General features: G+C 37.0%; 3 protein-coding genes across 11 annotated transcripts; 2 read left to right on the forward strand and 1 right to left on the reverse strand.

Moving 5' to 3' along the window:
* Positions 1-111: 111 nt before the first annotated feature.
* On the reverse strand, positions 112-6,349 carry LOC110761101 (CAP-gly domain linker). Of its 8 annotated transcripts, none has more exons than XM_088248766.1 (7): positions 6,110-6,233; positions 4,814-4,900; positions 4,284-4,393; positions 3,738-4,170; positions 1,725-3,603; positions 1,363-1,569; positions 112-682 (listed from the first exon to the last, which is right to left on the reverse strand). In XM_088248766.1, exons 4-7 carry the CDS (start codon positions 4,097-4,099, stop codon positions 365-367), a joined length of 2,766 nt encoding a protein of 921 aa, XP_088104892.1. In that variant the 5' UTR covers positions 4,100-4,170; positions 4,284-4,393; positions 4,814-4,900; positions 6,110-6,233; the 3' UTR covers positions 112-364. The 8 variants fall into 8 exon arrangements, with proteins under 8 accessions (XP_088104892.1, XP_088104891.1, XP_021819183.2 ...); XM_088248765.1 differs by having other exon boundaries at positions 5,956-6,199; XM_021963491.2 differs by lacking the exons at positions 4,284-4,393; positions 6,110-6,233 and adding an exon at positions 6,249-6,349.
* Positions 6,350-7,657: 1,308 nt separating this feature from the next.
* LOC110761071 (LisH/CRA/RING-U-box domains-containing protein) lies at positions 7,658-23,878 on the forward strand. 2 transcript variants are annotated; one of them, XM_088248292.1, is made up of 7 exons: positions 7,658-8,089; positions 8,436-8,630; positions 9,215-9,337; positions 22,171-22,356; positions 23,002-23,135; positions 23,386-23,572; positions 23,654-23,878. In XM_088248292.1, the coding sequence occupies exons 1-7, from the start codon at positions 7,778-7,780 to the stop codon at positions 23,753-23,755; spliced, it is 1,239 nt and encodes a 412-aa protein (XP_088104418.1). In that variant the 5' UTR covers positions 7,658-7,777; the 3' UTR covers positions 23,756-23,878. The 2 variants fall into 2 exon arrangements, with proteins under 2 accessions (XP_088104418.1, XP_021819146.1); XM_021963454.2 differs by lacking the exons at positions 22,171-22,356; positions 23,002-23,135; positions 23,386-23,572; positions 23,654-23,878 and adding exons at positions 9,999-10,184; positions 10,798-10,931; positions 11,182-11,368; positions 11,450-11,782 and having other exon boundaries at positions 7,662-8,089.
* Positions 13,022-18,672, forward strand: LOC148296984 (uncharacterized). The gene is made up of 10 exons (XM_088247940.1): positions 13,022-13,053; positions 13,429-13,846; positions 14,140-14,343; positions 14,815-15,101; positions 15,200-15,311; positions 15,980-16,255; positions 16,515-16,943; positions 17,166-17,570; positions 17,727-18,176; positions 18,265-18,672. The coding sequence occupies exons 1-10, from the start codon at positions 13,022-13,024 to the stop codon at positions 18,670-18,672; spliced, it is 3,021 nt and encodes a 1,006-aa protein (XP_088104066.1).
* Positions 23,879-25,474: the final 1,596 nt, after the last annotated feature.

Raw genomic sequence — 25,474 nt, forward strand, 5'->3', positions numbered from 1 at the left:
TCTCTCCTTTCGGGTCTTTTGCTGCTTTTTTGGGCTTTGGTTTATGGCAAAGCAAACTGTTAAATGAATTTTCAGAATCTCAGCAAATTCAATCATACCAGAAACCAGAAGTAAGAAAAATAGATCCAGGAAATCTCTGGAGTTAAAACCAACAGATTCATTAACCTTCTTGTCAAGAGAAAGAGAACAAAGGCAAACCAACTATGAACAGCTATAAGGACTGGGAGATTACAGTCAAATCATGATAAAAGAGGGAAAAGAGGGAAAAGTATACAAATGGGAAAAGAAAAACCTATTAGAACTTGGGGAGTATAGGACTATGAACAATGTATTCACCCTATGAGAAAGCCCTGCTCTTTGACAGTTATTGAAGCAAAAAACCTCGCATAGAATCGGGACTGGATAGAAGGTCGAAAGGCTTGTTCCCTATGGTATCTTTCAGGATTGTGATCTGACCTTCCTTTAGAAGTATGTCTTCATCGAGGGTTTCAATCTTCTTCTTCAACATATTAACCTCTGAGTTCAGTAACATGTTCTTCTCGTTGTATTTCTTCACCTCCTCCCACATCATATCTCTCTCCTCTGAAATTTTTGGCAGTATCCCCCTCGTAACTGTTAATTCTTTCGTAGATGCCTGGAGGTCACTTTGAAGCTGGCTTATGTTCTCATCCTTCTTAAGCATCTGCATTATTATGGAAGAAGAAGAAGAAGAAAAAAAGAAGAATAATTAACCTATAGAAGGCAAATAGTAGGCACAACTGGTATAACTTCATAAATAAATTTCTTCATTGTCGTTAAAACTGTTATTGGGGCCTGAAAAAAACAATCAAATTCTGAAATGTGTGGTTAATCCTCAAGCAACAACCAATCTTCCCACCAACCAGCAGACAAATTAGCTTCTTTATGAACAGCTCGTGGGCCTATGCTAGACTCTTTTTCTTCCCAAATAACATAAATTAGAGGCATTATTATGCAACTTCAAGAAATATACATAAATCAATCGAAAACCCAAAAGAAAATTGACATCAATATAATGCAAAAAACTGCAACTGTAATGGAAACGGACCACATAGATAATACACATATGCAACATTATACAGCATATCACATGAGAAACAATTGTGATAATGTATTTTCTCTTAACAGTCTTTTATGTCTTCATTTGTCCTTGTAAAGCCCTCAATTAGTAACTCATTGGGTTAAAACATCATGTGAAGTAAATATTTGAAAATTGTTATTTGTATCTCTTAAAGCACATACATGCTTAATCACATACGTCATATAAACAAACAAAGCACCAGATTCATACATATTATGATCTCTAATATTAAAATTTATATCGTATGTGATATTAAGGGTTACCTGCAGTTCAAGGTCCTTCAACTTGTGGGTGACACAGGAAAGGTTGTCCATTGCATTTTGAACTTCACATCGGAGAATATCATTTCCTCTTACAGCTGCTGCAAGTTCGGCTTGCAACTGCTCAACTTCCAGCTCTTTAGAATACAACTTTTCTCTTAGTAGGCTTGTTAGTAAAATTTCTGCTTTAAGCTCATATCTCATATCGTCCTAGATAAGTAAGAGTGATAAAACCAAGCATCAATAACTGTGTGTATGTAGAATACAAACAAAGAACTCATTCAAAAATAATAACTGAAAATTTCATATTAAGTGTCCTTTCTCTAAGAATAACCTCAGAACATAGTCAGCAGCAAGCAACTAACCTCTGGATTTTGATCATTTGGAGACCCATCAGCATTAATGCACTTAGATGGATATTTTGAAGAGGCCAAACTGGATTTTTCATGCAGCAAAGCAGACATGGTGTGCAAACTTCTTGCTAAACTTTCAGTTCCACGCTTTAAGCCCTGAACTTTCATTTCAGATTCAACAAAAAACTGCCCATCTAAACCATTCCTAGCTTCTGGAAGTTGGCCTGCTTTCCCTTTGGCAAATTCCAGTAAGTTTGAACATAACTGGGAGCTCTCGTTTAGGATCGATAGCCCTTGATTTTGCAAGCAGCAGATCCGTGTCCACATCTCCTTATCTAGCTTAAAGGTTAAAGCACCATTTTCTTTCCCATTGCCTCTCAACCGGTCTAACAAGTGTATATTCTCATGCCTAAGAGAATCAACTTCAAGCCTATGAGATTCCAACTCCCTTCTCAAGGCCAGCTCTACTCCTGTCAACCTTATCTGCTCCATCTGCAATTTAGAAATATGCTTATCAACCCTCTCCAATGATTGGTTCTTCCTAAATTCCTCACCAAAACCTTCACGCAAGCCATCAATTGTCTTCTCTTGTTCTTTGCAGGTTCTTAATAATCTTGTAATGGATTTCCGCAAATCCTTGCACTCCTTATCCTTCTCTTCAAAACTTTTATGGATGCAAACACGATCTTCCTCCGCTGCTCTATACTTCTCCTGTAAGTCTGAGAGATTATTTTTTAAATCTTGATTCTCCTCTCTCGTTTCCCCCAGCCTTGTTGTGAGGCCCTTAAGCTGTTGCTCTGAATTTGTTATCACACTTCTACTCTCAGTTTCTCTCACATTAAAGGAAGAAACTTCTCTTTGAAGTGAGACATTTTGCTCTGCAAGCTCTCTAACCCGCTCACGAAGCCTCTGCTCTTCCAACTGATATTTCTCAAGCTTAAGTGACCAGTCAGTTGACCTTCTGTCTAGTTCCCTCTCCAATGCTGACTGCAACTCATTCTTCTCCTTCTCTAGTTTTTTGGTTCGTGACTCCAGTTCTCCTTTTGCCAGTCTGAGTTCTTTCTTGGCAGAAGCCCTCTCAGCAATGCGCAACTGTAGGAGGTTTGAAACCTCAAGTGCCAAGTTTATCCTCTGATCAGTCAGGTTTCTAACTGTCTGCTGAACATTGTACCCACTATCTCTAAGAAAGCTTTCCTGTTCAAGTTCTTCTGAAAGAAGCATGACATTCTCCTCAGCTTCCTTCAATCTTCTTTCCAATTCCACATCCATGTCTTCTTGAGTCTCATCGGTGTTTAAACCGTCACAATTTTCTCCATAGATAAGTTTCTGCAAGCTTGAGTAGTCATCCCCATGATAATTTTTCTGGGAAACCAGATCTGATCTACCATATATATCCTCGATGGTGACTGGCATATCATGGTCAAACTCCTTTTCATGTGTTGGTTGAATAACATGAGACTGTGAGAGCCTCTCAACAACATTCTTTGCAAGTCTCCGGGGAGATTCATGCCCAAATCCATTTTCTGCCCAGTCTCTGGATGACAAACGAAAACGAGAACTTTTAGCCTCTCTAAATGAATGAGCCCTGGGTGAATTGGGTGCTGTAAACTGAGCCCGCGGAGGACGGCATCCACCACCATTTCCATTCCCACATAAGTTTCTAGAGGAAGAACTGTTTTTCTGTCTGCACCTTTCCTCCTGCTCTCCATCAATGTAACGGTCCAAAACTTTGGATGAGATATTACTAGAGCATGTGGAGGAGCTCCCAGATGAATCATGGTGAATTCTAGAGGAGCCAGCAGAACATGGCCTCTCTAGTCCATGTGTATTTTGAACAGCTGGAACTTCAAAAGGTTTAGCCTCATGCCTCTCCGGAGTAAGAGTCCTGCAACTGGTATGCATCACAAGCCCAACAAAATTAGCCTCGAGAAGAATTTTTTATATTAAACAAGACTGCAAATATTGTACTTGCGCTTAGTCAACAAGCTCATCATAATAAGACATAAGTTATTGCAAAAGCCTCACCAAGATGATTGGCCACATTGTTGATGAGGAACGCTACTTGCAGGACTGCATGGAGATCTACTTTGATATCTTGAAGAAGAAAAATTGTTTTGTGCTGGCTCATTTCCAAGAAAGGCTGCTGATGATAATGACCGGCTCCTTCTAAGACCTGGACTTTTACTTGAGTTCTGGATATCAGTTACTTGCTTTCGAGATTTAGAAAAAAATCCCTTAGGGCTTCGGAAACTATTCTCGGCCATATCACCAACTTGATTGCCATCTTCTGATGGATTCTCCCAGTATATCTGCTTATCAGTTGATGGAGAAACATTGTTGTTTCCATTGCTAGAAGCAGAAGATCTGAAAAAGAAGAGCTTCTTCATGTTTGAATCTTCAGAAGAAAATGCTAACTGCAGCACATTAAATCTCTGTACCAGATGGGATCTCTCTGAACCTGAAATAATTTAGGAACAAAAAACATATGATTACCATTAATATTGTTGGGGAGTAGGGATAGGAGAAAAGCAAATGAATCAATGCAAAGATTATCAGTTCAGCAGTGTCCACCTCATAGAAGAAAAGAAACTAAGAAATCAAGTAGCCATGGGCATAATAATCATGACAGAAATACGAACTGGAAAGCAATAACATTGGCTGAATCAAGTACAAGAAAGCACCTGGATTAAGGCATAGAAAGTGAAAGATATTAATTATTTTATTTGCACAAGCATTTTAAAAAAGAATATGTCAGAATCCCAAAGGTTAAATCATTAGTATCTAACACCGGAAAATTTATGGAAAAACCATAGTTGATGATTACTAATACTTGCATTTACCCTTTTTCCAATAATAATAAAAGTACAAAAAGAATGTTAGAAATTAGAATCCCAGATGCTAAAACCAAGAAGAATCAGCGACCCAAATAATAACTCCTTGAAAAGAACTACGTTTAGGGGGCGGGGGCGAAGGTGCATCCAACATTTTCTAAGAAGCCAAAACTCAGGGGCAAGTCTATATAAGAGAGAGAGAGAGAGAGAGAGAGAGAGAGAGAGAGAACAAATGCATTAGAATTCAGTATTTATGGAAGCCATGCATACCCTTCTTCTCCTAGACAAGATTCTTAAGCAGTAACTACGCAGTTTGAAGTAACAATACACCAACAGATGAAATTGCTAAACCACAGCCTGCAGCCAAAAGAAAGATGAAAGGTAGATAAATAATGAGGAAAGCTTTAATCTAAGAATTTCTCTATGTAGAATCCTAGTCTTGTCCATCAACATCCCTACTCCTACCATTAGTTTCAGCAACTAGCTCCGTGCATATAATAAAAAATGGAACACAAGAAGAATTAAATATAAATAAACGTATAATAGCATTTTAAAAGAGGAGGTCACGTGTATAGATTTCAGTAACGTTCCTCTGTTGTTGAAAATCACGAAATACATGACCACAGGATTTAACAAAACATATGTGTCAGCAGGTCTGATTCAATCCCACTCTGGGCTTATCAGCTCAGCCAAGCTAGCGTGAAAAGACCACAATAGCCTCGTCACTTTCATTACCCTTAAACCCTAAGAACCCTAATCTTCCCACACAGGGAGGTAATTTCAAGCCTATAATTAAAAACAATTGACGATTTCTTTATACAATCTGACGCCAAAAGTATCAAATCATCAAACACTTTTCGCAATTCCACAAAAATCGACGCATTTCGTCATGATCCTATATCCCAAAGAAATCAGATCCAGATATCCAATATAAAAAAGAAACAATAGACTCCATCCGACCGTTTGGTTACTGAGAAAATGAAGGAAAGAAAAGTAACAAGATATTGACTGCATACAATTTCTGCAACCTAAAGCTAAAATCTGATAGAAGAAACTACACAATAACCAAATATCTAACTCCAATCTACACGATTACTTCTTCAGTTTGAGAATTTTCTCTAAACAAGCAACTGAATTCCTGTTTGGCGACTAAGAAAATGAAAGAAAAAAAATGATACAAACAGACGAATTACTGACACACTTCCAGTGATTTCATGACCAAGAAATAAAGAAAAGCATCAGCCATGTCTTGAAAACTTTTCTTTTACTAAAAAATTGAACACCAGAGAAAATGAACTCTCACCAAATGAAATTCCCTCTCAATTTCCCCAACTTTCTCGGCAACCAAACAGCGAAAAGAAAACGAAAAGAAAATAAAAGGAAAAAATAAGAAAGACTTAGAAATTCCTTACTCTGCTTTTTCTTCCCAAACGGTCAAAAAATTCAGTCCACAGAGAGAAGCCAGCAGCGGAGCAAATAATCCAATCCAACAACGACTCAAAAACGAAAATTCAAAAAGTGAAAAATCTAGAGAATTTAATTCTGAATATCTTTGGAGTTACTTACTTGCTAAAAAATGCTGGTCCGTTTTAGGATACGCATTGGCTCGGGAAAATTCAAATTTCAAAAAAAAATAAAATGGCTTCCAACTCAGGAACCCGAATTCTATGGGAAACGGATTTTTAAGGGAGAGAGAGAGTCTTACTCGAAACGGCGTTAGAGGCCGGCGTTTCGACCGTTAAGCTCCAAACGGCGAGTTTTGGTTCTACGACTGTGGCAGACAAAATTGGGCGCTCTCAATGATGTTGAGTCAACAAATAAAAGAGAGGGAAAGGGAGAGTGGGTCAAATGATTTGTAAATGCCCCTCAACCAATAGAATGATTTTCTGGTTATAAGATTGGAGGGCAAATTAGTCCGACAGCGAAACTTTTAAAATTTTGTCGTCTGCGGAAAAAGCGGGGGAGGAGCGGTGTCTGATAGCGCGCAAATCAGGTGAAATCAGGTACAAGTGAGATCGAAAATCAGTGCAATTATGCTTTGCCACGTTGCCAAGTAGGTGATCTTTGCTTAAGCTTGGCTAGTGACCCGTTAAGGCATTCACAAAAGTTTCCACAGAATCATTTTATCAGTGGAAGACTTGATTGCTTGTATGGTCAAAATTATGTTATACGGCAATATAACACGTTAGATTGTCTGATAAAGTAACGTTTCGAGCAAAATTTCTACTATAGTGACGTCATTTTGTTTTGTATTATTCGTTTAAACTTTGTCAACACAATTGATAGTTTTCTCCTTGAAATAAGATGAATGATAATGTTACAGGAGGACAAATATCATTGTAGTTTTCGACTTTTTCAAATAGTCACACAGCAGGCAAAAGTTGGCAACTCTTGTCCCTCAAGATTGTCTGTATAAATATATATTGCATGGTGACACCAAACAATATTATTGTATTGAATGTTAAGGCCTTTTTTTTTTTTCATTCGCTAGATGGGGAGGAGAGAGGCGAGTAATATATTGGGTTCCTTTAAGATAGTTTTCTCCCGTCTCCCTAAATTGAACCTGAGTGTGCACTTTTTTACTGTGGTGCTATAAACATGTAAATTGGAGAGCATAAACATTCCATTATTATTTAAGTCCTAAAGTGGATAAAATAGATTAGTATAGTATAACTTCAAACTCAAGCCATTCTTAGACTAAAGTGGAAAACCAAATCAAAAGCCTGCCATTAACAAAATTTATTTATTTATTTTAAAAAAAAGAAAAAGTAAAAAGGCCGTAGGAACTCAATACATAAAACTGAGATTCAAAGATTATCCATCCGAAAGCTCATCAGCGTGTACCTCTTTGTTATAGGTCATGATGCATATCATTATAGGTCATTTTAGCCTTTTCACATGAGAACATGTTTTATATAATATAAGAACAAAAAAAAAAAAAGGTTTTTGGGTTTTGTTTTTTGGGCTTAGCGTGTCCTTGCTTAAATTGGGCCTATATAAATGAAGTATTTTCTCGCGAAAAAAGAAAAGAAGTTGAGACCGTTATAGAAAAGCCCACGAAATCGCAACGCGGTCGTTTTATGTCTCCCACTTCTAGTTTCACTGCAATCAACTTTCTATTCTCTTCCCCCATCTGCCTTTGTCCTCACTCTTTCCTCTCTCTGTAATTTCTTAACTCCCACACTCAAATCTCCAATCAATCTTTCTATCTCTTCTGCTTCTTCTACTTCCCCGATGGAGATGGATTCGCTTCCCAACGGCTCCGCCACGTCACCGGGCCCAAGCCCAGGCCCGACCGCCGCGGCCGCTCCGTCATCGAAGCTGAGCCACCTGTCGGAGTCCCTGAAGCTCGAGCACCAGTTCCTCAGAGTCCCCTTCGAGCACTACAAGAAGACGATCCGAGCCAACCACCGTGTTGTCGAGAGGGAGATGTCCGCCGTTATTAACGGCGTCTCCGAAGCCGCCGACCGCGACGACATGTCGTCGGACGACGCCGTTAATCATCTTAGTTCTCTTGTCTCCAGGTTGCAAGGGCTCAAACGAAAGGTATTGCATTTCTAAACCCTAGCTTAGCTTTTCTTTTTTCCATGTTTGGTTGGTGAGGGAGTAGGAGGGAGGAAACAATTGGAATTTGATGAATTCGAGAATTTAGAATCTAGTTTTTTGTTGCTTTCCCCAGGTTTTTCTCGGAAACCAAACAGAGGGTAATTTGAAATTTGCTAACTTGCTTAGCTTGGCAATGAGTGAGCTTGAGTATTGAACCATTGAAATTCCTCGATCTGAATTGACGTTTAGCTTATCCGGATTGGATATTTGTGCTTGTTCATTATTTGATATTTAAAATTGAGTAATTGAATTTGGCAACTGATTGATATGTCTTCTTGTGGTTTAGTTGGAGGAAGGGAGTAGGACAGAGCACTTGCAGGCGCAGAGGTGCCGGGCTCGGCTTGACCATTTAGAATCAGCAGATGTGGAGAGTTTGTCTGATTGGAATAACACACGCTTGAATCGGATCCTAGTGGACTACATGTTGCGGATGTCTTATTATGACACTGCAGCAAAACTGGCGGAAAGCAGAAATATTCAGGTTGTTTTGATTTCCTGTCCCAGATTAGGTGAAATTATATATTGTTCTGTCAACAGTATTGTTCTTCCAATTAATTATGAATTCATTGAAGGTTTGAATATCATGAATTATTGTAGTTTAATTGTATTGGAATGAAAGAACTTGGAAAGGGTGACAATGTTATCATATTTCTGGGAATCAAACCGTTCTGTTATCATCATGTTCATTATCCAGTAATGTGCACTATTTTAGAATTTGAAGAGGGCGATTCATCTTCACTTTTTCTAACCATGGACATAAATTATTTTATTGAAATCAATGAAGGAAGTGTTCAGCTAAATTATAGCTTGGCCAAGAATGTTTTATGAAAGAAAGAAAAAGAGTGAAATTATAGGTTGGCCCAATGGTTTTATAGTTCACAAAGTTTATTCGAGTGAAGGAAAGCAGCTTATTGATTCGATAATGGCTTCCTCTTCTTAGAAGATCTGCCAAGGTTCACTGGCATGTTAGAATGCCTTCTCTCTTATTGCTTGTGCAGCTTGCAGAATTTTCCCATATTTTCAGATTATAAATGTTGGGAACCTGATTAGTTTCTTATGTGTCAGGATCTTGTTGATATTGATGTGTTCCAAGAAGCAAAAAAGGTTATAGAAGCTCTTCAGAATAAGGAGGTAGGTCCTGCCCTAGCCTGGTGTGCCGAGAACAAGTCAAGGTTGAAGAAATCCAAGGTATGTACTTGGAGGAATGGGAGGGAAGGGAAGCTTGCTAATAATTGGTGGGTTAGATGAGTTTGCTAATATCTGTAAAATCATCTGTTCTGTTGCTTGTTTTTGAAAGAAAGTAGCATAGGAATATTCTCTACATAAGCTAAGATGGTGATCGTTTCATCTTATTTGTCCTGGCTCTTGGACTACATACTAGGAGATGAAAGTAATAGTTCTTTCATACATTCTTAGTCATTTTGCTGCTATATGGATGTGAAAGATCCCCCATAGTGGTAACTGCATTGCTTCCAATTTCCAAATGTATGTTGATTCTGCTAAATTTCTGATAGCTGCTTGTGAAGTTAAATGTGCAACGATTGGATAGTTAATTGTAATATTGGGTTTCTGGTGCAAGCAAACTAAGAGTCTCTCCATTCTGAATGATGAATGCTGTGTATTTAAGCCAGATGCAATGGCATACTTAATCTCGTAATGTCAATTTCTGATACAATGTTCTTGAAATTCATTTATTTGAGTTGGTACCCTGAAATGCTTCTTACCTCAAATTAGATAGCTAGGAAAATGTTCCTGTTGACTGTTATACCAATTGAATTGCAGTTATTACTGCCCTGCATAAAAAATTTGGTATTAGCATGTCTAATGCTGAATGCTTTATTGATGGCAGAGTAAATTCGAGTTTCAGCTGCGACTTCAAGAGTTTATAGAGTTGGTTCGAGCTGAAAATAACTTGCGAGCTATCACATATGCTCAGAAATACCTTGCACCATGGGGAACTACTCACATGAAAGAATTGCAGCGGGTCTTTGTAACAGTAGCTTATAAGAGTACTACTGAATGTGCTACATACAAGGTGAGTACTTGAATGCGTTGCCAGCATTATCAGTTTCTACTTATCTGCACTGAAGTTAACTGTGCTGCAATTTTGTTGGACTAGGCAGGCATACAGACATTTAAGGGAAATAAAGTAAACAATAAACCCAAAAAAAGCTTTTGAGACCATGGTCTCTCTGTTTTCCCCCGTTCTTTCGTGGGAATCAACTGGACTAAACTGTTCACTAGAATAGAAATGTGCTATATGGTACCCATGTTTAGTTGAACTTACCATATAGGAGAGATGTTTTGTTGACCACAAGCAACAAGCCACAAGCCACAAGCTAGCACGTGTCTGTCTGCATCATCTCTTTGTGATGGTAGTAAGTACCTTTTGGGATATGTTTCTTGCACATTAATTTTTATGTCTCCGTTGGTTATCCAGCCTTCAGCGTACCTATAAGCAATCCTAAGATGTCACTTGAGTTCTTGTGTAACAATTGATATACAGGCCTTGGGAGATATATATTTTGAACTATACATTTTAGTGAGATTTTTTGCTTTAGTGGTTTTATTTCATCTTTGGAACTGTATATTACAGGTTAATCCTGGAATGTTATTTCAATTTTGCTTTGGTTGCTTATGCTTTCCAGGTGTTATTTGAGCCGAAGCAATGGGACTACCTGGTTGACCAATTCAAACAGGAATTTTGCAAGTTATATGGCATGACTCTTGAGCCTTTGCTGAATATTTATCTGCAAGCAGGCCTGTCTGCTCTGAAAACCCCGTATCCATTAACAGTAGTTATTTATCTGTTACGTTATGAAAATTTAGTATTATCTCCTATTTTTTGCTAACTAAGGGGTTGCAAGTTATAATTTTCAGTCATCAGGTGGTCATAACGGTGGTTGACAAACCAACGCTGTATCTCCCTTGATTGGCATTTGGGTACTTCTCATTCACCTTTAGCATGTGAGTGCATGCATTATAGCTGCTAATTGTATTCAGATATGTTGTTTAGCCTTGACCTGAATCAGATACTGTTACGACGATGATTGCACCAAGGAGGATCCACTATCACAGGAGGGTTTCCGGAAACTAGCCCAGCCATTACCTTATTCTAAGCAGCATCACTCGAAGCTTGTTTGCTACATAACTAAGGAACTAATGGACACAGAGAACCCACCACAAGTCTTGCCCAATGGCTATGTCTACAGCTCTAAGGTTCGCACGCATTTTACTAGTATTGGACGATCTTGGCTATTTAGTCCGGAAATATTCTTTACTTATTTTATGTTTTGGCAGGCTCTTGAAGAAATGGCCAGGAAGAATGACGGTAAGATTACTTGTCCAAGGACAGGTTTGGTCTGCAATTACACTGACCTGGTGAAGGCATATATATCATAAATTAAATCTACATATTGTGGCCTGTTCAATTATTCAAGTTTATTATCAATTCGTACTGGGCTTTGTAACTGTCAGAATGTCCTGTGCTTACTGTACATAAATCTCTTACTGCTGGATTTGGCACAAATTCCGTTGTAAGAACTTGCCTGGGAAAATTATGGTCATTCCTCAACCTGGCATTCCATTGGGAACTTGAACATGTATATATGCAAAATTACATTTTACAGTTTATTATCGAGTTCTTGACCAAAACCTATTCAACATTGCTTTTATTGAATTTATTAGCTTTTCTTTAATGTGTACGATAGTGATAGTGCGAGTGTGGAGAAGTAAGGGGCTTAGGGTTCAGTTTCAAGTTTCAATGAACGCAAGAATGATGCATTTGCTAATTTGATATAGCAGCAGATGAAAATGAGCCATGTTGCTGTATATTTATTTGTATTTTGTAAGTTTTGGGGGTACTCGTTGACCTATAAAATGCAAGTCATTTCAAGGTCATGCAATCTTTTTGAGATATTCAAACCCGATTAGCGAGGGATTTTCCCCTAATCACACAACAAAATAATGGTCCGTAAACCAAATCCATATGTATTTAATTGGCATGTGTGAATGGAGCTAAAACCAATCTCCCAGAATGTGGTAAAATTGTTTTTAAAATGAGAGTCTAGAAGTTTGTTTGGATTGTCTGGAATCTGGATCGTCAAAACGCTATTAACAACTGCGAAGTTTTAATTAAATAACAATTTGCATGTTACACCCGAGGTTTAGTATTATTATTTAGATTAATTTGGGTCATCAACCAGAAAATTAATCTTTGATTTCTTGGTCACTTAGCCACAATTATTGTTTACAATGAAGTTGCCTCTCATTGGCTACACTAGTGGGAAGAGTTCGCTCATGAATTAACTACGTTATGAACAAAATTTGCATTTAGTTGGTGAGAAAGAAGTAAACTATTATGAGAATGTGACTGATTGGCAATGGGGGAGTAGCCCAACTCTTTATAAGTTCTTGTTAAGTTTCTCAACTTTTCAATGTGAGACTTTTTACCTTCATGTTCTCACAACCAAAAAAAGGATATGGAGACTTAATTTTTTTTCTTACCAAGCACAGTATGGAAAATATTTTTAATTTATGACAACTAATACCGCGATTTATGAATTCAAACAAGTTAGCAGAATGAACTATTATTTTATTTCAACTTGATAAATGTGAACTAGTGCATGATTATAAGTATTTATTTGAAGTCAGTTCTATTAATTGTGGACTAATGCGCATCTACATATATCTACCATTGTTATAACTTGACTTCAGTTGTAGAAAATTTGAGATCTCAAATTTGGTTTCAAAATGGATTTGCTCCATCATTTGCAAACTCCAGACTTCTAGCTAGCAAGATTCAGCTTCTGCAAAACAGCAACAACCAAAAAAAAAAAAAAAAAAAAAAGGAAAAAGGAGTTTGAGTTCTGCATGGCGGCTACCGGTGAAGAGAACGTTGCAAGGTTTAGTTTCCACAACTTGAAGCACATGCATCATTTTGATTTTTCCTTTCTTAAATAAATGTTCTATCAAACAATAGGACCTGCATATCTGCATATATGGCTGTGTTGCAATTTAACGACAGCCAAATATTTAATCATCTTTAATATATATCATGGAGAGGTAGTATAAAATACATAGCATTTACTAGTAATAATTTCCAGATGTCTGCATAGGAGAATTTCTTTTTATATATATGTGCAAATATTTCACATGCTTATCAATAAAGTTCTTACATTATCAAACTTCTTCTGTCTCTCTTGATAAGGATTTTGTTACTTGGGTTCTTTAAATGTTTTGATAGGCGTAATTTTATGTTCCTTGTTTCTCTTGCCCAGCAGTGCAGAAGATGTACAAAAATCATGTCTAAAGTGGAATTGCATATTTATAACATCATGTGTGTTTGCCGTTTTACTGGATCCTTTGTTCCTCTACATTCCTATCCTCAACGACGATATCAAGTGTCTGAAGTTGGACAACAACTTAAAGATTACAGCTCTCATCTTACGATCAGTCACAGATCTATTTTATATAGCCAATATTATTTTTCAAGTTTGTAGATTTGAAAATTGTTCACCTTCGATCAAGCGATTTCTTCCTGAAAGTTGCTCCTCCAAGTTAATAACATCACTCATCAAAAGCTTTCGTGAGTTATTACCTGAAGTAAGCAACGAAGTTCCAAAACCAAGTATAACTAAAGAGATATGGGAGTCGTCCATCATAGTTGACATTTTGGCTATTCTTCCTCTTACACAGGTATGAACAAAAGCCTTTGCTTTGATCTGGACTCTAGATCGAGTAGTTAATTGCTTTTCCAATCTCACTGTTTTTGTCTGCATGCAATGGTGTGCTAGGATATATATATATTAATTTCACTATAAAGTTATTAGAAATTAGGACCATTTATGGTACTGAATAATTGAAATGTGATATATTGCACCCCAATATATGAAATGTGATACAGGACAGGCAAATATCTAAATTAATTCAATATTTTGTCTCACGATATGTTAACAGTTGATATTAACATTGCAATGTGTCCTGGACAGGTAGTAATTCTCATTTTATTTTCAAAAATGAGGGGCTCAAGATCTTTCAGGAAGCTCATGAACTTTCTAGTTATGGTGCAATATGTACCACGAGTTCTTCGCATCTACCTATCATGCAAGAAACCTAAAAAACCTTTCAAAGGACAGATTGCATTATGGGTTAAAGGTGTACTCAATTTTTTTTTGTACATCCTTGCTAGTCATGTAAGTTTTTCAATTTCTTCATCATTTTAATTTTAAAAAGTTAATCTACTTTAAATAAATGTTGAACAAGCTATTGTTTTTTTTATTTGATATAAGTGATAGTCTAATTATTTTAAATTAATCTAATCTATGGAGATGGAGATTCGAAATTGAAGAGGGTAGACTCAATGTCCTGGCCAACTGACATAACTCACATATGCTGAAGTATAATATTATTTGATATCTTATTTCTTGATAAAAGTTTAGGTTCATAGTACTCACCTCATGTGATTCAAAAACATGTATACACACACAAACATGGTGCAACCGTGCAATAATATCATGACAACAACAACAATAGGAGGTGCATACTTCATATTGAATTATACCTGCAACACAATGACGTATGAAATTTTCTTTTTATGAGAACTTATTAGCGTTGTTTCAAACTTTCTTAAAAGTTCAATCTAACTAGCTTGTTGGTTTCTTTAGGTACTTGGGGCTTTTTGGTATTTTTTTGCTATTCAACGAATGACAAGTTGCTGGCAACATGCATGTCGATATGAAAATGGATGTGATCCTACTTCTTTTGACTGTAATGATCATCATATGTTGAGAAATATTACGATTCTAAATGATTTATGCCCTATTAATCCATCAAATACAGCTCTATTTGATTTTGGTATATATCTAAATGTCCTTCAGTCGGGTATATTGTGGTCAACAAACTATCCCTTGAAGTTTTTTAATAGTTTTAGTTGGGGCCTGCGGAATTTGAGGTTTGTACATATGACACTCTTTGATCATGCAGTGAGCTATAATTACAAATGTAACTAAAAATACAAATGTGTTGTGATCGGCCATTTCATTTTTGCAGTTCTCTTGCTTCAAATCTCCAGCCGAGTACCAATACATGGGAAATCCTCTTTGTGACTTTTATATCTGTGATCGGCTTGCTACTATTCGTATATCTCATTGGGAATTTGCAGGTTGGTGCGGTGAATCTTTATATAAAATTGCTTTCTTTAAGCTTATATCTCCTCATGCTTCTTTTTTTCGTTTCTCATTTGAGTACGCATCTTTGTATATATGTTGGCCAGCTTTTTATATCCCTGTATATATATATGGGGGTTAATTTCACTTTAGTATTCTGAACTCTCACCCTTAAGGTATGTTTGTTCATGCACTCTCAATTTTAACAATTATGTACCCTAATTTTTTTAATTTTTTGCAATCTGGTTCCAACTATCAAAATTTCCGTTAATTGCATACATGGCAGGCCTGAGTCTCGCCTATTTGTTTCTTTCAATGTTAGTTGAAGGGTATTTTTGGACAATTGGTGCCTTCTCGCCCAAACTTGCAAAAAATGTGTCATAGTTACTTGCGGAAGACACAAATTGATCGAAAATACCCTTCAACTGACATCGAAAGCATCGAAAATGTTGGACCCATGCATGCCACGTAGACAATATTAATGGAAATTTTGATAGCTAAAACCAATTCACCACAAAAATTAAAAAGATTAGGGTACATGATTGATAAAATTGAGAGTGAAGGGACAAACATACCTTAAGAGTTAATGAACTGAATTGAAATTAACCATATATATAATAAATAAATTAAAATTAATGAACTGAACCTTCTTGTTGTGAAATAGACCTATCTGCAGTCAGATACTGAAAGATTAGAGTCGCACAGACGCAAGAAGAAAATTGAACAGAAGTTGACAGAAAAAGTAGGCCCAGGTGTAGAAATATGGTTATCTGAAAATGGCATCCCCCTGCGTACAAAGTCAGAGGTCATGGCAAAGGTGCGACAAGAACTTGAAGAAAACTCCGATATTGATGTAAAGAAGGAAATCCTCTCTATTATTCCCCCCGAACTTCAAAACTACATCAAAAGTCATTGCACGCCGTTGACTAGGCTGAAGAAGGTAGGGTTCATACAAACTTACCGCTTTAGTAATATATAAGCCTGACCATATTTAATTTTTCACAATGTTAGTTAATGACTTCTAATTTCAGTTATTGGACTGCATGTATGGTACATATAAAAAAATTAATTGACTAAAAAGTCCAATATGAACTAGTCCTTAACACAAATTCTTATCGGACCTATATATATAATACAAGGTTATTTATTAGATTTTTAATTGCTGGTTCCATTTCTTAAAATATTTTATCTAAACCTAGGTGCCATTACTTCGAAACATGAACGAACAAGTTTTGATAGAAATCGCCAAGCATCTTAATCCCATGAAGTATGCTAATGAAACCATTATTGGAGAGGGTGAACCACTTGAAATGATGCTTTTCATCGTGGACGGACGCGTATCCATTAAAAAGAAAGAATGTTCTACTGAGTTGCAAAGACATGCGGGAGATGTATACGGAGAGAAACTCCTAGTTTGGCCATCATGGACGTCCTTCCATGAGGGGACAAGACCCATAGCAACCGAGTCTGTTTGGGCCAGTTATGTTGAAGCCCTTGTTCTCTCGGCCAGCGACATGGCCAGTATAGGCACCAGATTCAGGTCAGATTTCGACAAGTTGGAGATGAGTCATCTAACGGATTCTGAGTGGGAGCTTTTGACTTGTGACAAGGTGGCTATGCTACAACAAGTAAGTTCCTCTCTCTCCGGAATACATATCTATACATGTACAATTAATTTTTTTTTTACAAGTGATATTGAGGAAGGAGGAAATCGAACCTAGGACCTCGGGTGCATGTGTAAATACATGAGCTACAAACCCCTTGCCACATATCTATACAATGATGATGTTACTTATTTGATTTATATAATTTTCTCATTAAGTTTGTTAAATTAATGCATCCAACCCTAGGTGCCAAAGCTTCAAACTATGAATAAACAAGTATTGAAAGCAATGTCTGCGCTTCTTCTACCTCATCGCTATCGACATGATGTCGATATTGTTCAAGAGAACCGACCACTTAGTATGATGTTCTTCGTCACGAGGGGAGAGGTGATAAAAAATAATGAGATGGATCGTGCAGGAAATTTTTTCGGAGAAGAACTTGTTGAATGGGTACTGGATAAGTCTTTTCCTGAGGTGCTACCCTTGTCCACCTGTACGGCTACAGTAGTCTCAAACGATGCTGAAATCCTCTATCTTAAACCAGAAGTCTTGAAAAATTTTGCCTCTAATGATAACTTCGTGCCACATTTCAGCAAGATCGCCTCTGAGTTAGATCTTTTTACTTCTGTCCGGTTGACTAGGCTAAAGAAAGTAAGTTGCTTTCCATCTCTACTCTATATATCAAGTAACAATATTTTTAGATTTGCTTTAAAACCATTTTCATCCTCACAGCTATACGTACTTTAGATTTGCTTTATAAATACTTTTCTTAGTAATTAACAATATCATATATCTATCTAACTCTAGGTGAAAATTTTTCAAAAAATGGACAAACAAGTGTTGGAAGCAATCTCCAAGCTTCTTAAGCCCAGGGCCTACAGTACTGTCAACACCTATATTATTCGAGAGAAGGAACCACTTGAAATGATGTTCTTTGTGGTGCGGGGAGTTGTATCCATCGAAAGCGATAGCATCATCGAAGGGTCAGAAACCCGTGAAATGGGAGGTTTCTATGGAGAAGAACTGGTACATTGGGTTACAACTTGGGCATCACATAGCTCCTTTCCTGCCAAACTACCTTTGGCAACTGGTTCTGCGTTACGCGGCTCCCGTCCTGTTAAAATCCTTGCTCTCACAGCCGACGACTTGAAGAGTGTAGTCTCTGATTTCAAGTCCAAGTTGTTCACAAGGGAGACTCAGATCACCCTCCCTCCATCGGAGCCTTTGACTCAGGATCTGTTGACTATGCTAAAGAATGTAAGTTCCTATATATATATATATACATGTTTATACTTAATTCTCTCTTCTTTGCTTAAACAAATAATATGGTATCTAATTAATCTAGGTGGAAAGGCTTAAGCATATGGATGAGCAAGTGTTGAAAGAAATAAGTGAGCATCTTATGGCAGAAAAGTATCAAGATGAGTACATTATTGGATTGAATGAGTTAGTGGAAAAGATGTTCTTCATCGTGAGGGGAGTTGTGGCGGTGACAAACGAGTACTGGACAGAATACCGCAATGAAGAAGAACGTTTAAATCACAGTGGAGATGACCTTATAGATTATTGGGTACGATCTAAAGATACCGCTTTTCCTAAGGAGTTGCCCATCTCTGCTTTAAGTTTTCGGGCCATCGGTGAAGTTGAAGTTCTGGTTCTTATGGCCAAGGACTTGGCAAGCGTTCAGCCTCGTCGAATTCGTAGTAAAACCTTTCTCCTAAGAAACCGAAGTCTGCAAGTCGGATTGAATTAATTGCCAAATGCAATTGCAATTATGAACTTTTAATCAAATTTTATTAATTACTTTTTCTTGTATTCGCTGTAATTTTTAGTCAATTAGTCAATTCCGGTGTAAGAACTTGCCCTGGGATTGGGAAAATTGTGGTCATTCCTCAACCTGGCATTACTATTGGGAACTTGAACATGTATATATATGCAAAATTACATTTTACAGTTTATTATCAAGTTCTTGACCAAAACCTATTCAAATAGTACGATAATGCGAGTGTGGAGAAGTAGGGGGCTTAGGGTTCAGTTTCAAGTTTCAATGAAAGCAAGAATGATACATTTGCTAGCTTGATAAATTGAACCAAGTTGCTGTATTTTGTTTACCTGAAAAGATAGCCTTATAAGTTGGCGGCGGTACTCCTTGACTCTATAAAATGCAAATCATTTCAAGGTCTATGCAATCATGTAGAGATCTTCAAACGGCAATTGTGTTCAGATCCCATTACTGAGAAGTTTTCCCCTAATCACAACATAATATTCAAACGGCAATTGTGTTCTAGCTAGATGCAGATTTCATATTTCAAAAGCAGTTTTCGAAAATCAATTTAGAAAACTCATAAATGAAAATGGTGGTTTTCTCTTGAGGAAGAAGACGAAGCAAAAGGATAGAGAAACCTTTTCAAAACCTCACCTCAAAATTGACGGCTACCAAATGAGGAATCAATGGGTATTTACCCAAAATTCATAGGTCAGAATAGTACACATGGCAGCTGAGAAAATTTGTAGAATAAGACAAAAATGTTTGGTAGGATCCAGAAACTTATTGATGCAAAAGATGACTAGTCATACGAAAACAAGATGACTAGTTATTATCTTAAGAAATCTAATGAATGCAATATGATGCAATGCACAAATTACCTTTGTCAATATAATTGATCTTCCATAAGATAGCAGCCAGATAAGAACACTTAGTGAAACTATTCTTAAACTAAGCTTGAGCTTGGGTGATTACAATGTATGTCCTATTACAATATTATCAAGGGAAGCCAAAAGAAAAACTCAAAATGCATACACTTACAAATTGTGTTTAGATCCCATTACTGAGAAGTTTTCCCCTAACCACAACATAATATTGATCCTTAAATCAAATAGTGATTCCTTTCTGTTTTTTAGGTTGACTATATATATATATATACACATGCATAGTAAATTGCATGTGTAAATGGAGCTAAACAAATTTCTAAAATAATTTTGTAAAATTGTTTTCAAGATGAAAGTCGTTTGAATTGTCAAATGCAATCGTAATCGATTCGCAGAATAGCAATTTGCATGTTACACATGAGGTGTTGAGTTATTCTAGCTAATTTTTCTTTTGGCTTCCCTTGATAACCTTGTCATAGGTCATGTAATGTATATCCAAGCTCATGATTATTAGACTAGGTCATTACCCATGCCCCCATGATGGTGATATTAGTTTATTTCTATTGGGTTTCATGTATGGTGAATTTGAAGTATTGTGTGTTTTCTTTTGAAATTATGTTGTGTGTTTTCTTTTAGAATAAAATTATATTTGTGGAATTTCAATTTTTTTAGGTCAAATTGTTCAAAAAATTAAATTATGAAGTTATTTAAAAAGATTAAATGAAGAAAAATTATCCATAAAAAAAAAATTAGACTTAAACAATGCTTAAACAATTTAATAAAGTTGGCGGTGGTACTCGTTGACTCTAGGAAGTCCAGATCTATTTCTTATCTGAGTCTAGAATTTAAAAAAAAATAAAAAATACTGCTGGACTCCTGACAAATATATACATAACTATATGGGTGTTTACACGTGATTTATTATTTTTAAGGTGTTAGTCAATTATATTATATGATTTCTTGGTCTTTCATATGTGTTTATAATTCATATGGGTTGCTGCGGGCACAAGTCTTGCTGCCAATTGCCTCTCATTGGGTTGCTGCGGGCACAAATGCGTCACGTGCAGGGGCGGTCCTACCCTAAGGGCAGGGTAGGCAGCCGCCTACTCCATTTTTAGCCAAACCAAATATTACCCAATACTTAATACAATTATATCTCTTTTGCCTACTCAACCCCAATCCACTCAAATGTTTCCCCTTAACAAAAACAATAGCCCAGCCCACTCAAACTTTCTCATTTAACAAAAACAATAAAAGCAATGTCAACTCAAATGCTCCAGCCCAATCGACATTCTCCACTCCAACCATGGGCTATGCCCACTTATATTATACTTCAAAAAAACAAAAGATACCTTCTCCTTCCTTGTTAACAAGTATTTCTCATTCTCTCCTCTTTAATTGTTTTCTCTTTTTGGGGTTTTCCTAAAATACATGTATGCATCTTAATTTTAATTTTAATTTGAAATTGAGTATTCTAAGGTTTAATTAGAAATGAATTATAATTTGGGATTTTGTTGAAATTAATTAGGTCTTTGAAATTGAGTATTGTCTCCTCTTTGTTGAGATGTTTGATTTGATGTTGGTATTGTTGAGATGTTTGATTTGATGTTGGTATGTTAATGTTTCATTAAAGACATTGATGTTATTATGAGAATTTGTTTGATTTTTTGCTGTGATATTTGATTAAATATGTTATCTTTTATCATGTCGGATCACAATCGGAACCCTAAGAAAACAAAGAATTTGTTCTCTTTTTTTAATAAAAAGAATGATGGGTCATCATCTAGTACAATGCTTTTGTTATACTTTTATTTATGTATATGCATATTTGAGGGTAAGACTCATTATGTCCTCCCTTACTAGGTGTATCTTTTTATTTTTATAAATAAAATTCACTCATACCGTCGAGTTTTTAAGGTAAGTTTCGCTTACTTGGCTTTTGAATCCTGGATCCGCCACTGGTCACGTGGCCGCCTAACTTGGACCAAACATGCATCTACCATTCTTATAAACTTGACTTAAGTTGTAGAAAGAAAATTTGAGATTTAAAGGGGATTTGCTCCATCATTTGCATTCCAGAATTCTAGCAAGATCAGATTCAGTTTCTGCAAAAATAAAAACAAAACAAAACAAAACAGGAAAAAAAAAAAAAAAAAAAAAAAAAAAAAGGAAGAAGAAGAAAGGTTAATTTGTGTTTTGCATGGCTACCGGTGAAGTAACAGTAGCTGTGGAGAACATAGAAGTGAAAGCTGAAGCAACAGACAACTGGTAGATAGTTAATTGTAATATTGGGTTTCTGTTGCAAGCAAACTAAGAGTCTCTCCATTCTGAATGATGAATGCTGTGTATTTAAGCCAGATGCAATGGCATACTTAATCTCGTAATGTCAATTTCTGATACAGTGTTCTTTTTTGGTCGAAAGATACAGTGTTCTTGAAATTAATTTATTTGAGTTGGTACCCTGAAATGCTTTTTATCTCAAATTAGATAGCTAGGAAAATGTTCCTGTTGACTGTTATACCAATTGAATTGCAGTTATTACTGTACTGCATAAAAAATTTGGTATTAGCATGTCTAATGCTGAATGCTTTATTTATGGCAGAGTAAATTTGAGTTTCAGCTGCGACTGCAAGAGTTTATAGAGTTGGTTCGAGCTGAAAATAACTTGCGAGCTATCACATATGCTCAGAAATACCTTGCACCATGGGGAACTACTCATATGAAAGAATTGCAGCGGGTCTTTGTAACAGTAGCTTATAAGAGTACTACTGAATGTGCTACATACAAGGTGAGTACTTTAATGCGTTGCCAGCATTATCAGTTGCTACTTATCTGAACTGAAGTTAACTGTGCTGAAATTTTGTTGGACTAGGCATACACACATTTAAGGGAAATAAAGTAAACAATAAACAAAAAAAAGCTTTTGAGACCATGGTCTCTCTGTTTTCCCCTGTTCTTTTGTGGGAATCAACTGGACTAAATTTTTCACTAGAATAGAAATGTGCTATATATGGTACCGATGTTTAGTTGAACTTACCATATAGGAGAGATGTTTTGTTGACCACAAGCCACAAGCCACAAGCTAGCACATGTCTGTCTGCATCATCTCTTTGTGATGGTAGTAAGTACCTTTTGGGATACGTTTCTCACTCATTAATTTTTATGTCTCCGTTGTTTATCCAGCCTTCAGCATACCTATAAGGAATCCTAAGATGTCACATGAGTTCTTGTGTAACAATTGATATACAGGCCTAGGTTTTCAAGAATAATTGACTCAATATTTCTGCCATCTCCTTGGGAGATATATATTTTGAACTATACATTTTAGTGAGATTTTTTGCTTTAGTGGTTTTATTTCATCTTGGAACTGTATATTACAGGTTAATCTCTGGTATGTTATTTCAATTTTGCTTTGGTTGCTTATGCTTTCCAGGTGTTATTTGAGCCGAAGCAATGGGACTACCTGGTTGACCAATTCAAACAGGAATTTTGCAAGTTATATGGCATGACTCTTGAGCCTTTGCTGAATATTTATCTGCAAGCAGGCCTGTCTGCTCTGAAAACCCCGTATCCATTAACAGTAGTTATTTATCTGTTACGTTATGAAAATTTAGTATTATCTCCAATTTTTTGCTAACTTAGGGGTTGTAAGTTATAATTTTCAGCCATCAGGTGGTCATAATGGTGGTTGAAAAACCAACGCTGTATCTCCCTTGATTGGCATTTGGGCACTTCTCATTCACCTTTAGGACGTGAGGACATGCATTATAGCTGCTAATTGTATTCAGATGTGTTGTTTAGCCTTGACCTGAATCAGATACTGTTACGACGATGATTGCACCAAGGAGGATCCACTATCACAGGAGGGTTTCCGGAAACTTGCCCAGCCATTACCTTATTCTAAGCAGCATCACTCGAAGCTTGTTTGCTACATAACTAAGGAACTAATGGACACAGAGAACCCACCACAAGTCTTGCCCAATGGCTATGTCTACAGCTCTAAGGTTCGCATGCATTTTACTAGTATTGGACGATCTTGGCTGTTTAGTCTGGAAATATTCTTTACTTATTTTATGTTTTGGCAGGCTCTTGAAGAAATGGCCAGGAAGAATGACGGTAAGATTACTTGTCCAAGGACAGGTTTGGTCTGCAATTACACAGATCTGGTGAAGGCATATATATCATAAATTAAATCTACATATTGTGGCCTGTTCAATTATTCAAGTTTATTATCAATTCGTACTGGGCTTTGTAACCGTTAGAATGTCCTGTGCTTACTGTACATAAATCTCTTACTGCTGGATTTGGCACAAATTTGAAGAGCATCCTACCCATCAGCCAATGAATATGCAAGGCACTCCCCACAAGTCACGGCAGTCTGTAGCCATTCAAGTGTGATTGCTTCATTATCTCAATCAATCCCTATAATCTTGGAACTGCCTATTTTATGTTTTACCGTTTGTATAATTTACTCTGTTTATACTCATGTACAAAGTCAACTGTATAGCATATAAAAGAAATCCAATACAACCAGAATACTCATCGTGGGGTGTTCTTTCTATTCTACTTCTTATTCTTCTCTAAACCCTAGTTATTTCTCTACATGGTATCAGAGCCTCGCAGAGGCTAGCAACCCCTTTTCGATCCTAATGACAAACTCTTCCTCTCCTATAAACTCTTCTTCTGTCTCTCAGACTACTTTTCAAAATACCATGACCACCACACCATCTTCTATTCCAACTTCTTTCAATATCGCTCACTTGTTTACAACACCAATGGATCGTAATAATTTTCTCTGTTGGAAATCTCAGTTTGAAGATGTACTAGAATTACATGATCTGGAAGATGTGATTAAGACAGAAACCCATCCTCAGAAGAAACTTCCCGATGGTTCTCTCAATCCAGCCTATTCAAAAGACAAACTAGTCTTAAGTTGGATCAAGGCCACGGCTTCATCTTCTATTAAGACCCTTCTGATTCCATGTTCTACAGCATATGAGGCATGGACGCTGCTTGAGAAACGACTGTCACCCCTGTCCAAAACTTATATTCGTACCCTGCGAGATCAGATACGCACCCTCAAAAAGGATCCAGAAAAGTCAGTTGCTGATTATTTGATCCACGCCAAGTCTCTCTTTGATTCTGTCACTGCGGCTGGCACCTTAATTTCTGATGGCGAACTTATTGATTATATACTCGATGGCCTAGGCCATGAATACAAAGAATTTACTGCCTCCCTTCATCTTCGACCCTCTCTAACCTTTGATGAATTTTATGATTTGTTAATACAGGAAGAACAGTTGCTGAAGAGGATGTCTTCCCTCTCCTTATCACAAAGTGTAGCACTCACCTCTGATCGCAGTACCAATGATCAGGCCACTCAGAACCGAGCCCAAGGCACCACTCACCACACCCATTCTCAAACCCGGTCTCAAAACTTTGGAAGAGGACGAGGTCGAGGTCGCGGTTGGCATAATGGAAGAAATTCAGGTCGTTCTCCTAACTGGAATTCCAACTACCATAATGGCGGGACCTTCACTCGCGACAACGGCTGGCAAAATAGTCGTGATCACCGTCGTCCTCAATTTCTAACAGATACTAGATCATCAATGCCTTCACATGATGGACGTCCACCACTGCTCCCAACACCACCATATCAACCTCCTTTTCAGTTTCAAGAAACCTGTCAGATGTGCAACCGGCAAGGCCACACTTCACGTGTATGTCATGATCGTGGTAATTACGCCTACATGGCAGAGTCCAACACCTCCAATATCCCTTCACCATCTGTTCCTACTAACACAAGTTGGTGTGTTGACTCCGGGGCAACCCATCATATGGTGTCCAGTCCTTCTCAACTCCCCTTTGTGAAGCCATATACAGGTAATGATTCCATTATTGTAGGT

This window comes from Prunus avium, chromosome 2 (genome assembly GCF_965620075.1).
Source record: "Prunus avium chromosome 2, drPruAviu1.hap1.1, whole genome shotgun sequence".
NCBI classification, from domain to species: Eukaryota; Viridiplantae; Streptophyta; class Magnoliopsida; order Rosales; family Rosaceae; genus Prunus; species Prunus avium.

Coding starts and splice junctions, on each gene's coding strand:
- LOC110761071 (XM_088248292.1), top strand. CDS start 7,778: ATGGAGATGGATTCGCTTCCCAACGGCTCCGCCACGTCACCGGGCCCA. Junction 23,136..23,385: donor CTGTCTGCTCTGAAAACCCC/GTATCCATTAAC, acceptor GACCTGAATCAG/ATACTGTTACGACGATGATT. Junction 23,573..23,653: donor GCTATGTCTACAGCTCTAAG/GTTCGCATGCAT, acceptor ATGTTTTGGCAG/GCTCTTGAAGAAATGGCCAG.
- LOC148296984 (XM_088247940.1), top strand. CDS start 13,022: ATGGCGGCTACCGGTGAAGAGAACGTTGCAAG. Junction 14,344..14,814: donor TGTACATCCTTGCTAGTCAT/GTAAGTTTTTCA, acceptor TGGTTTCTTTAG/GTACTTGGGGCTTTTTGGTA. Junction 17,571..17,726: donor GGTTGACTAGGCTAAAGAAA/GTAAGTTGCTTT, acceptor ATCTAACTCTAG/GTGAAAATTTTTCAAAAAAT.
- LOC110761101 (XM_021963491.2), bottom strand. CDS start 4,099: ATGAAGAAGCTCTTCTTTTTCAGATCTTCTGCTTCTAGCAATGGAAAC. Junction 3,604..3,737: donor CAATGTGGCCAATCATCTTG/GTGAGGCTTTTG, acceptor GATGCATACCAG/TTGCAGGACTCTTACTCCGG. Junction 1,570..1,724: donor CAAATGATCAAAATCCAGAG/GTTAGTTGCTTG, acceptor TTACTTATCTAG/GACGATATGAGATATGAGCT.